The sequence below is a fragment of the Barbus barbus genome (assembly GCF_936440315.1).
Source record: "Barbus barbus genome assembly, chromosome: 13".
Classification (NCBI taxonomy): Eukaryota; Metazoa; Chordata; class Actinopteri; order Cypriniformes; family Cyprinidae; genus Barbus; species Barbus barbus.
The window spans coordinates 20,049,573-20,062,101 of NC_136741.1; the positions used below are offsets into that span (position 1 = coordinate 20,049,573).

Here is a 12,529-nt window from a genome sequence, read left to right on the forward strand (position 1 = left end):
AATATATAATTTATTAAGGATAAGGATAATGGTGCACAAGAAAAATGTCAATGTTATTAAAAAAGTGCCACTGATTAATATTTTTGTGGATTTCTTCGTTAACTAAAAAGTTCACAAGAACAGTATTTATTTGAAATATTCACAATCTCAAACCTTTGTAACATTATGGAATTACTGTCACTTATGATCAACTGAATGCATCATTGCTAAATAAAAGTATGAATTTCTATAAATTTTTACACTGTATTAAAAAAAAAAAAGTTAAAGGCAACCAGCTTCAGCAGATTTTTGGGTTTTCTCAACTTCTTGTTTTCAGTGTATACAACAAAAAGTTGAGAAAACTCAAAAATCTGCTGAAGCTGATTGCCTTAAACTTTTAAGTTCTCTCAAATTTTTTTTTTTACAGTGTAATAATATAATATAAATGTGTTTTTAATGTGCCAAAAAAAATAATAATTGAACTAAACATTTCAATTATTATTATTATTATAAAAATAATTACATGAGTCAATTATAAAATATAATATTCTTAAACCAGTCAAAAAGATAATTGGTTAGTCGGTCAATCTCTATATTCTTCTTGTGTCTCCTTAGATAAAAATATGTAATTAATAGTAATATATAATCAGTTGATGATGTGCAAGCAGCAAGATGTTGGGTTTTCTATTATAGCACAGAGGCCAGTGTTGCAGTGTGTACCTCTTTGCCCTGCCTGTTGCGCCAGGAGATCCAGCGGCTGCCATCACGGCTGTATTTGATCTTATATGTCTGGGCAAACTCATTCCCAATGCCCCCCGCGTGACGTCCCTGAGTGCCCACCAGGGTGATGAAGTGCAGAGAACGAAGGTCTATCTGCAGGAACTCGTTCATATTCTCAGGTTCTCCTGCTATCTCAGGACACCATGCACCATCTCCTTCCTCACAGTCCAGCCTAAGACACAAAGAAAATTTAGAAGAGAATAAAATATATGCAAGCTTGTGTTTAATTTATAGCAATCTCTCTGGGTCCTTGGCCTCTGGGCTGAACCACAGAGACTGCAGGCTGTAATTTTCACAACTTACAACTTTCAAAACTGATTTATGGAGTTGTCGTCTACTGATTTTAATTTTTTTCCAGAAACATATTTCATCAGCTGCAAGTTGTTAAACATTAGTACAATCAATTTGATCCCGCCAAGATAACCTACACTACAGCTCATGGAAAATACTGTGTGTGTGTGTGTGCTCATACCTGCCATATTTTGCTGCTGTTGAGTCAGACCACTGACTGGAAGCTGAAATATCTTCATCTAAGATCTGGCCTCTGGACATTCCTAACGGGGACCGACACACACCTGTAAAAAAAAAAAAAAAAGAAAGAAAAAGAACTTAGTGTTTTTATCAACTTTTTTGCAAACAATGCTGTGAAGTTCCAAATAAGGCTTCCCATTATTTGACGGAATAAACAATAGATATAATAGTTAAAATGTAAACACCTTTTAGCACTTTTATGAATAACATTTCATATCACGGATTGATTCATATCTCCATGCGAGAAATACACAACACAGAAATGCTAAATGTTTGGTTGATAAGATCATTTATATGAGATAGATATTGCTTTTTACATTTCATCATTATAAACTGTAAAAAGGACATAGTCATGAATATTTTTCTTTGTGTTAATTTAATGGAAAACAGCACATAAAACATGTCAACATATATTTCTATTACTTATATTACATACTTTCTTATTACTTATATATTTTGAATCTACAGTACTTGGCAACAATGGCTGGTTGGTTGAAAAAAAAAAAAAAAGATTTTAAGTCAGAAGGTGGACAAGAATTTTTAAACATTCAAAAATTGACTGATTTAATGTTAGATTTGGCCTGTGAGAAGGAAGAGGTTTTGAAGAACTCTTGGGTAAACATGAATGTAGGGCTTTAGACCACCATACCACCCGCTGATGACTGGCACAATTTATCCATTTGATTGAACAGTATATTTTAGAATCAGTATTTCATATTTTGATTGCAATATCACATAATACTGCCAGAGCAAGAGAGGATATTTATATAAACTCTCTTAATCTCTTGTAATATCTCTTTTTCTTTGAGTGTCTGTGTGAAGATCCGGACATGTAAAAAAAAAAAAAAGTGTACAAGGACACTCCTATTCCAAGTGGCCCCTCCATTTCAACAAAATAACCTTTGTGATCCTGCCAGCAATAGCAAGGATAGTGGTGAAGGACTTTTTGTCTCTCTTTTCATTTTTTTTTCTGTCTCTCCTCCAAATGTTTGCTTAAAAGTCAAGATGGGGGAAACCTCAGAGGCTTGGTTTTGGCAATGACAAGCTGATATAATCCAAAACGAGCTGAATCCCTCAACAAAAAGCTCTTCCAGATGTAATCCTCCTCCCCCATCACTCACTCTCTCTCTGGCTGTTTCCTTAACACACATGAACTCATGCTTAAATACAGACAAATATTTATCAAAGTTAAGTCTGGGCGATATATATTGAATACTCACAATTAGTGCTGTCAAACGATTAATCGCGATTAATCGTACCCAAAATAAAAGTTTTTGTTTACATAATATATGAGTGTGTACTGTGTATATTTATATTGTACATATACATACAAACACACGTATATATTTAAGAAAAATTTATATATATATATATATATATAGTATAATGTAAAATATAAGAATATAAATATATAAATGTATATACACATGTAAATATTTTCAAAATATATACTGTATGTGTGTGTATTTATATATACATCATAAATATACACTGTACACACTCATATATTATGTAAACAAAAACTTTTATTTTGGATGCGATTAATCGCGATTAATCATTTGACAGCACTACAATATCTTCATAATGATTTTTCAATTTTACTATATTAAATGGTAACATAGTACAATTTTTTTTATTTTTAGTGTACTAAAATGTTTATTTTAAATGTTGGATATGCAAGTAATATGAGTAAATAAAATACATTTAAATAATTAAAAACAGCACAGAAAACTAAGCCAACAGTGACTGATGATTTAAATCTTCCGATTAAAAAAAAAAAACTTTAAGTTGTTTACACAAAATGAAAAATACTAATGTGTGTATATATATATATATATATATATATATATATATATATATATATATATATATATATATATATATATATATATATAAAATGTATAAAATAAATAATAATTTTCTTTCATAAATGTCATACATTAAATACTTGTAGCTGTATCACTCAGCTCTAATATTCAGGCACAAAGTGAGAAAATGTATGTGCTTTCGTAATTCAGAGCAGAGTTTTCATAGCTTTGTGAACGCAGGCAAAGCAGTGTTAGACAATTGACTTGAGAACGCCACATATATCAAATGTCTTGCGAATGCCCCGCACTATTCGCCTGCAGACACAGGGCCAAATGTGTGCTGACAAATGGTCTCACAAAGCCACAATAAAAAAAGCAGTCCAATATTTGATTTAAAAATTACTCACATAATATGCAAATATGAACACAAGGCCGTGTACACTCAATGATTAAATCAACAAATTGAATTTGTGGTGAATACTAATTAATAGTTTAATAAAATGAAAAAAACAAAAAACAAAGTGCTTGAGCAAATTTACAGGCTCCGATCTGAAATGCAGCCCATAGGAGATTTGAAAAGAATCCTACATTCACAGCTATGTGAGTGGATGGTTACAGCCTCACTATCAGATGGAGTAAACATTCAGTTACTGAGTCTAAAAATATCCCTCACTTTAGAAAGGTGGAAAAATACTCATGCTGTGTGAAGAAACTGCGGCTTTTGGTCTTTCCTCTCTCTCTTTCTCTTATGGGCCACTCTGGTCTTGTGCAGTAATTCATTGGTCCGAGTGGCGCTTACTTCCCCCTCCTGCGAAACCCGTTTTTTCCATCTTAAATCCTTGTGAATGGCACATTTGTTCCACCATGTTTGCTGTCTAACTGCAGGGTCCAAAACCTTGCACACACACATGTATACTAATATACACACACTTTTATTTGTGCACATGTAAACTGCTAGAAGAGGCACTTGCGTTTTTTCTTTACTTTCTTTCTTTTTTTTTTTTTTACAGTAGAAAAAAGTAAGAGTCTATTACTCAAAGTGGAAAAAAGCAGGGAGTAGGATGGTATAACTACAGTCTTTGGGAATTTTAAACAGAGGAAAGTTGGCAGAGGAGATCCCATAGCTACTCGGTTCGGCAACACACTTTTCCAGAAGTAGGAAAAAAATGCAGCTTTTTTCCAGCGGAAATATGAAGGAGCAAAACTGATATTTAAAGAGGTTACAGCATCTCTCTCCTGGAAAGAACGGAAATTCACCACCTTCGTGGAAAGCAATCATTTATACAATTTATCTGAAACACTGTCATTAACTTCTGTCACTTAATTGAATTAGTCGAATACCAAAACTCTAAACATGAGAAAGTCTGCTGCCCTGACTTGCTGTGAGCCTCTGGAGCAAAAAAAAAGGGGAGAAAGTAAGAAATAGAAGCTGTTTCAATATACTTTCCTGTTGTCAAAATGTCTGGTATGTACAAGCCACAGACTCCAGTCTGATTGTTGAATCCATTGTAAACAATCATGCTTGCGCTCCTGCTACATTCAATAATAAACTCAAAGCAAGGTCACATCCTCACACAGAGCTCACACACAGTTCAATGAGGTTTGAGTGATGGACTCGATCCCGTTACATTTCACCACTCCTTTAGCATAGTGTTCTTTCCTTTCTAACCACCAGCCTGTGAAAAAGAAATTCTAAACTGAAGATTTTTTAAGTGTCTGTGATGAGAAGTAATAATATTCAGCAGCAATTATGGGAGACCATGATATATTGCTAAATAAATGTTTCAAAGCACTGTAGTGTATTGATCCAAACTGTAAAGCACAGCACAGAAAAGCAAAGGAAAAAAGCAACACGCAGTTGGTAATGAATATTGAGCTTGTTGAGACAATTATTTCCACCATGCATTATGAATCTATATTTTCAGAATGAAGTGCACAGGAACCCTTCATGAATGAATGAATCTAATGAAACTTGTAATTTCTCAAGAACATGTTATGTATGTTAAAGTCCCCATGAAATAAAGTTTTTTGACTTTTTGTATGAATATGTTAGCCTTTAGGTTATCTATAAACTAGTATGCTCCAAAAATTCACGTTTACAAGATATAAGCATTCAAAACTTATAGTCTCTCACTTCTGCCAATATAGATCAACGATTTTGAAGACATCACTCTTCACTTCAGCTTCTCATCCAACCTTCTGTCCAATCAAATGCTCTCTAGAATCTGAAGCGTCCCACCCCTACACTATAAATAGACGCTGAAGTGCAAAAAAAAGCATAAAATATTATATAATTACTTAAAAAATAATAAAATAGGGACTGTGAAATTTGTTTTTCAATTGTGACATTATTTTCATATTAACAAAGCACAGAATTGTTATTAACAGATGGTAAGAATTTCATAATAATTACTATTAAATCTGTATTTAAAAGTGTACAGGACTCTTGTGAAGAAAGAACCAAATGAAAAGTGTAATTACTCAAGAACGTGTGTGGTAAAAAAGAAAATAAAAAAAGAAGTAAATATTGTAAAATGAATCAATGATGTTTCCTCTTACTGCTATTATGTCTTATGTATAAATGCCTATACACAATTTACTTCAATTATTTTAATTATGCTGTTTTTAACGTTATATGAGAACTAGTTTTTTTGCTTAATTGTCATGAAAATAATGTCACAAATCAAAAACTTAATGGTCCTAATAATTAATCTTCCTTTTCCAAAATGTAATTTCTTCTTTCTTTTGTTTTTGGGGTAAAAATGCTTGGTTGGTAGGATCCCTTCACCTACTTTTCTCAGATACTTTCAGACCGGAAAGTAACAATCCAGCAACTGAACAGCTGAGTATAATTCTGTTATTTTTGCTTGTACCACAAGCCATCCAAAAACTTTTGAACAATTCAGACTCCCTTCACATAAACCACACAGATGGATTTTTAACAAAGCATTTTACATATTCCATGTTTACTTTGAAACAGGCCAAACACTACTCTTTGTAGTTCGACCAAGCAAAGCGACAATTAAACAGTCTGGATTGACTGGTATATCCTCCTCTCCGATACATTAAAGCACAATATGGCAATAAAAAAAACATTTAAGAACATTATGCATTCCTTGTCGTATTACATTGGCATGCTTCTGAACCTTAAACTGCACTACAAATACAAACGTATGTGTTTTAAAACTCAATGCATTATCAGTTAAGCCTTTAATGTCAGCCTATGGTCTTAATTTGTTAATATATGGCAGAGGAAACTGACACATGATCGGTAGAAGGAAGCAATGTCACCTTGGGTAATCAAATTCATCTGCTTCATGAAGAAACACAGCCCAATATAGTACAAGAGCACAGTGTGGTTTTCATCCTGGGGGATCCCAGAAGAAACTGCCTCTAGCCATGGTGGTATTAGCTGCTTTCCAGACTTATGCTTTAGTCTCTACTGTACGGCTGCTCACCATGAGCTGGCTTCTGGTTTCCTTGTAAAATATAATTGAACCTCACATTGACATCACACTTTCCTCCCCACAAACCACCCATGCTAGAGAGAGAAAGCTAAAGTTGAAAGACACAGATAAAAGAGAAGAAGCCATGAGAACCAGAATGGAATCTGGGCATCTTCCAGACCTTATTCAGACCTCAAACGTAGATTGATCACAACTACAAGGCTGCCAGTTTCAAAGCAGTTAAAAAATAACAATGCAACTTGCAGCATTCTGACCTTTAGAAAAACTTCAATTCATGGACAATAAAATTGGAGATTGTGACCACATTACCACAACAACTGATTTCCATAGTGACTTGTCTCATAAATTTTCAAACACAGTTTTTGAGCAAATTTATGTCACCAGTGTCCACACCACTGTAGCTGTTCAATTAGTATAATATTGTAGACTAGTAGTTAAAGTTTGGGCTCAAATTCCTACAAACTCTAAAATCCACCGTTATTGTGCTGTTGAGTAAGCCATTAAACCCTAGGTCACAGTTTCTTTGGATAAAAAAACTAATCAACTAAATGACTAAATTTAGCTACAGCTTGAGTCATTTAAACACATTTTTATACAGGAAAAAAAATAGACATATATCTCTACCTGGATTTACTTGAGACTTGACAACTCCCGATAGGTAAAGGAGGATAAGGAGTGGAAAGAGCATCTTCCAAAGCTGCTTCATCTCAGGCGGAGACGGGACGTTCATTCCTGGAGAATGAGACACACGGTTAAAAAAACAACAACGTATGACTTCATTTCACCACAGACATCCAGGAACTGCTCTAACATGATTTCTCTTTAATAAAACTTAAAGAGGAATCAAATGTACCCCAACAATCCTTGAGCAAGTTTGAGCCCAGGCTTAAATGGAGATTTCACCTCCATTATTCATTAATACAATATTGTCAGTTTTTATGGCATTTTAAACTATAGAAGATATTTTGAAGAATCTCAGTGTTAGTTTTTTTCCCACCCATACAATTGCAGCCAGTGGGGCACAGTGATGTTTTGGACCCCATTAACTTTCATTATATGGGCAAAAACCTTCTTCATAATATCTTCTTTTGTGTTCCACACAAGATGGAATCATTCAAGTTTGGAATAACAAGTAAGCCCTTTCGCTCATTCTGCCCAAATAACATCTACCACCCACACAATGAGTGTCTGAAAAGCTAATAATCTCATAAACATTTCATATCCTGCAAATCTGTTAGCATGAGAACTGTCTTCATCCTTTTAGTTTTTATTCTCCAATTATGAAAAGGCACTGAGCCATGACACAAATCTAATGGGAAAACAGGTTGTTGTTGTTATTTTGAGGGAATGGTTTTAATTTGGTCAGTAAAGATGCAATAATTGCCTGCAGAGCATAATGGAATTTCCATATTCATTATAGTGACGTGAGAACTATGAGAACAACTATGGGAAACTTCATAAGTGGCTAGAGTTGAAAAACTTTACAAAGAGTTCAAAGAGAAAATACATGCTCTTTGGGTTTACTTCAACTGCTGACCATCAACAGAGCCTTTTATGAAAGTCTGCTTTGTACATATAATTTTGAGCAAACACAGACACACAATAAAACTAGCCAGCACATTTTAACATTCATATTTGTACTGATAGATTATGCAGATGTCTTGCTAGAATATAAACACTGCAACACTGCAAAAAAAATTAAATGTACTATTTTTTATTTATTTGCAACTTCATTATTGCAAAATACCTGACATACAAGTTTCTATAAAAATTATATTAAAGTATATTTAGGTTACCCTAAATGCTTCCCAGTACATTCTACAGTACATTTTAACTATATTTCATATGACAAAAGAAGCAATTATGAAATTACGGTAACACTTTATTTTAAGGACCAATTATCTCTATTAACTAGCTGCTTATTGGCATGCATATCACTAGCATGCTGGCCATTTATTAGCAGTGTTGGGAGTAACGTGTTACAAAAGTAATGCATTACAGTAACGTATTGCTTTTTGATGTAACGCAGTAGTGTAAGACATTACTAATCAATTTTCAGTAATATTTTACTTGTTACATGTTCAGTAACGCTTGCGACACACTTTTAGCCCCCAATTATTAGTATTTTTGGAAAATAGCAAGGATTTGCCATCTCCTCATTAGACGCGCCTTTAGAGAGAAGTGCATCTTCACGGATAACGATTATATTAAATAGTTTTTGTTTTTATTTATTTCGTTAAGTAGTAATTTAAAGCTTTCTATAGATATATTTATCATGTCTGTGGGGCATGTATTTGCTGACTTTAGGTTCATTTTTGTGAAGCGCTCCTGTTCAAGATAAAAGCACAACGTTTTGTTGATACTGTGAGTGCACACAAATAAAAGTAGACCCTTTACAGTTCCGAATGATGTATTACTCTTAACTTTATGAGCAAAAATTATGGCATAAGTTGTTTCCATTGAAAAAAATTGTAATTGATTGCGCTGGCGCCTCCATGTCCTGCGCTTTAGCTTCCACTCTCCGCACAAACTACTGATGCAGTGCACATTTATAGGTTTAACATTTAAGCATGGTTATATACATGAACTGTTTTAATATATCTATAGATTTTATTTTAGGCAAGTCGTGATGATTTGAGAAGGCTAAATTGATCAAACATAAGCTATGATCAGCCTGCCGGTCTGCCGCTGGCCACTTGGTCGTTACTTTAAGAAAGAAAAAACTTATTTAATGAACAAAAAATGCTCCAAACGTTTTTTCTAAATAAACTTAATAAAACCTGGAGTACCGCTGTCCTGTAGAGCTTTGCTCCAACCCTAATCAAGGTCTTCAGAATTTCTAGGGCTTATAGGCAGGTGAGGTTTTTTTCAGGGTTGGAGCTAAACTCTGCAGAACATCGGCACTCCAGGGCGGATGTTGCCTACCCCTGGTTTAGCTAATTCCTCTCTAGAGTAGTTAGCTATTTAAACTACAGAGTCTTGCCCAACACTATTCAGTACATGTTTGCAATGTGTGAATGCAATGTGACATTTTCATTTTAACTGAAACATAAGGAAAAGATACAGTTATGTAAAATTTTAACAAAGCACAGCAACCGTAATAACTAATAAAAAGTATATTGCACTTTTAACACTTTTACTTATGATTTCTTGCGTAAATCTTTCAGACAGCAATTCATCATCATGTATGTGTGACATTCTTAGCAATAATCATCTACTTGAATGACAGCATTTGATTTAACAACACAGATCGCCTCCTTGAATACTGTGCTTTGGGACAGCCAGAGGAACACAATGTATTTTTAATATTAATTTAATGAGATGCGCATTTGCAATGCATTGGCCGAGCATTCATGTCTGCATTTGTCTACTTGCATAGTGTATGTTTCTGGACTTAACATAAAAAAAACCTGACCAGGGGATGTGGAGTGTCTGACTGTGGGTCAGACGTTACCTCATAAAGTGTGTTAGTGCCTATAAGGATGACCAGTTCAGTCAAAATATCACTCCCACCTTTACTGATCATAATATGAAATAGTACTGGCTAACTACATTATTATTACACAACATGTATGTTTTCAAGAACCAGTGAACAACAGAATTGCTTATGACACATAATTAGGGGTCTGTAATGTCAGGATATATTGTACAAAACTCAAATTTACATGCCAATTTCATTCAGTGAACTATATTTAGTCTTATAAAGACAGCTGCTGCAGACTAAAACGAAATTTGCTTTAATTATAATGGAGAAAATGAAACGTACATGCTGGATTGCAAACAAGCGCAGGATTACTCACTGCTTTTGACTGTGCATGACTGTCCTAGCTCCTTGAAAATGTCTCAAAACATGATTCATGATGAGTTATGTAACAAAAAAATTTAAGGAATAATTGATTCAAAAATATCATCATATGAACTCACTCTCAATTCATTCAAAACCCATCAAAGTCATTTTCTGTGTAGTTGCAATGGTAAGAGGAGTTTTCATGTTTCAAATAAGACTGAAAAACTACATTTCCATTTATGTATTATAACATTACATTTATGCATGTAGTAAACGCTTTTATCCAAAGTGATGTTTAAAAAGGAACGAAGTAATTTGTCCAATTAGTCAGCAACATTACACAACGTATTACACGATGCCAGGTTTATTAGTCAACTAGATTATTAGACAGTCTATATACTGAATACCTATATATAAAAAACATATATAAACTATGTATAAAAGTTGGTCCATACTTCTTGTGTGCTATATTCTTGGAGCAAATTCATAATTGAATGGAAAAGAGTAACTTTTCATTATGATACACAATGTCTATTACTAAGTACAACCAATCTTGTAAAACCATAATATGTAAACTGGCAAACCATCATTTTTAATAACGATGTCTTCAGTAATCAATCTTTGTTATGTCACTAGAGGCTAAACGTGCATTTTATAGTTGAAACAGCAGCATGCACATTTATCAAGGTTATTTAAGTTCAGCTTAAAGTCTTTAAGGTTGGGACAAAAGTGACTTTGGATCTCTGCTGGAAACCTTAAGAAGCCAAGAAAAGTCTTCATCGTCAGCCAAACAAAACTCTCCTCACAGGATTGAAGTAGGAGTGGCCTATATAACATGAACATGTGTGATCATCAGGCAGATTTCTGCCTCTTCTGCCTCATTTAAGTTTGAGCGTTTCAAAGAGGTTTTAAACGACCGACAAAGGCCTCATAGACTCAACATACAACACACCCTTTGAACATTCACTACGGAAATAAGGCACACTAATCAAAGGAACTCCCTAAGTATATGATAATAAAGTTTAATGTAACTTTGGTCGACCACCAGCATTTGTTCTTCATGTATATTACAAAATGTCTCCAAAGTTTTTTTCACATATCTGTCACACTAAGAATGTATTTCATAAAATAGTTTCGGTCTTTGATTACGATTGGCTGAGCTGCGTTCAAAGCCATTTTGGCTGAACAACCACATTGCTTAGCAGAAGGATTATTGAAAAAAACATTTTTGCTGTGTGTTTGCATGGCTCCACATTATGACTCCACAGCCTCCTGGGCCCTATTGCAACAACAAATAAAGCAAAACAAACCACAACAAAACTAATTCAATTAAACAAAAAAAACTTAACTAAAACAACAAAAAATAAAAAAATAAAACAAACCTCAACAAAACAAAAAACTAAATAAAACAAATCAAAACAAAACACTAAACAAATGAAACAAACAAAAACAAAAGAACGATGAAAAACACTGTGAAGTGATTTTGAGAGGGGCAGGGCTCTGAGAGCTCAATAATGAGAAACAACTCCGTTCTTTTCCTTTTTATGGTGGCTCTTATAAATGTGCTTTGTCTCCCCAGGGACAACCCTGTTTGGTTAACACGTGTGACTCTGCAAACCTCTGTGTGAACTCCCACGCAGAGGGGATGCCACACACACACGGGAAAGAGCAGTCATGACCTGGGTTACAAGGACCCTCAAGTACTCGCTGCAGTGCATACCGGGGTTACGGCGCAGTGGGGAGAGGATTCTTTGGGGTGTTATTTTGCCAGCATTTTCCAAAGTCACATTTCCAAGTTTCAAACACTTAACACTTCGTTTTTTAACATTTCAGAGATATCAGAAGATTGTCAGTTAATGCCACTGCAAATGCAATATTATATTGTAAAACATTATTGTATTTATTATTAAATTGTATTGTGCATTGTCTTTAAGAATAATAATTGGTGCTAAATTTAGGTTCTAATAAACTGGTCTAGTAAAGCTGGTAAATATTGATAATGGATGACACTAAGGTATCATTTGTATCCAAAGTGCAGTATTACATTACCGGTCAAAAGTTCATTAAAGTTAATTAATATTTTTAAATGTTTTGGAAGAAGTCTCTAATGCACAACAAGGCTGCATTTATTTGAATAATAAAATACAGTAAACACAGCAATATTGTGAAATATTATT

The 12,529-nt window shown here is 34.0% G+C and overlaps 1 protein-coding gene across 5 annotated transcripts in view; it reads right to left on the bottom strand.

Annotated features, from left to right (window-relative positions):
* Positions 1 to 12,529, bottom strand: part of LOC306878858 (discoidin domain-containing receptor 2-like) — a 30,581-nt gene that overhangs the window by 10,261 nt on the left and 7,791 nt on the right. For 4 of the 5 annotated variants that reach the window (XM_079431428.1, XM_079431427.1, XM_079431430.1 and 1 more), the window contains 3 exons: positions 7,190 to 7,297; positions 1,232 to 1,334; positions 700 to 931 (listed from right to left, as the gene is read on the bottom strand). In XM_079431428.1, coding sequence (XP_079287554.1) covers positions 700 to 931; positions 1,232 to 1,334; positions 7,190 to 7,295 — 441 coding nt within the window. In that variant the 5' untranslated portion in view covers positions 7,296 to 7,297. Of the gene's footprint in view, positions 1 to 699; positions 932 to 1,231; positions 1,335 to 7,189; positions 7,298 to 12,529 lie in introns of those variants that run through there. The other variant, XM_079431426.1, reaches the window with a different exon arrangement.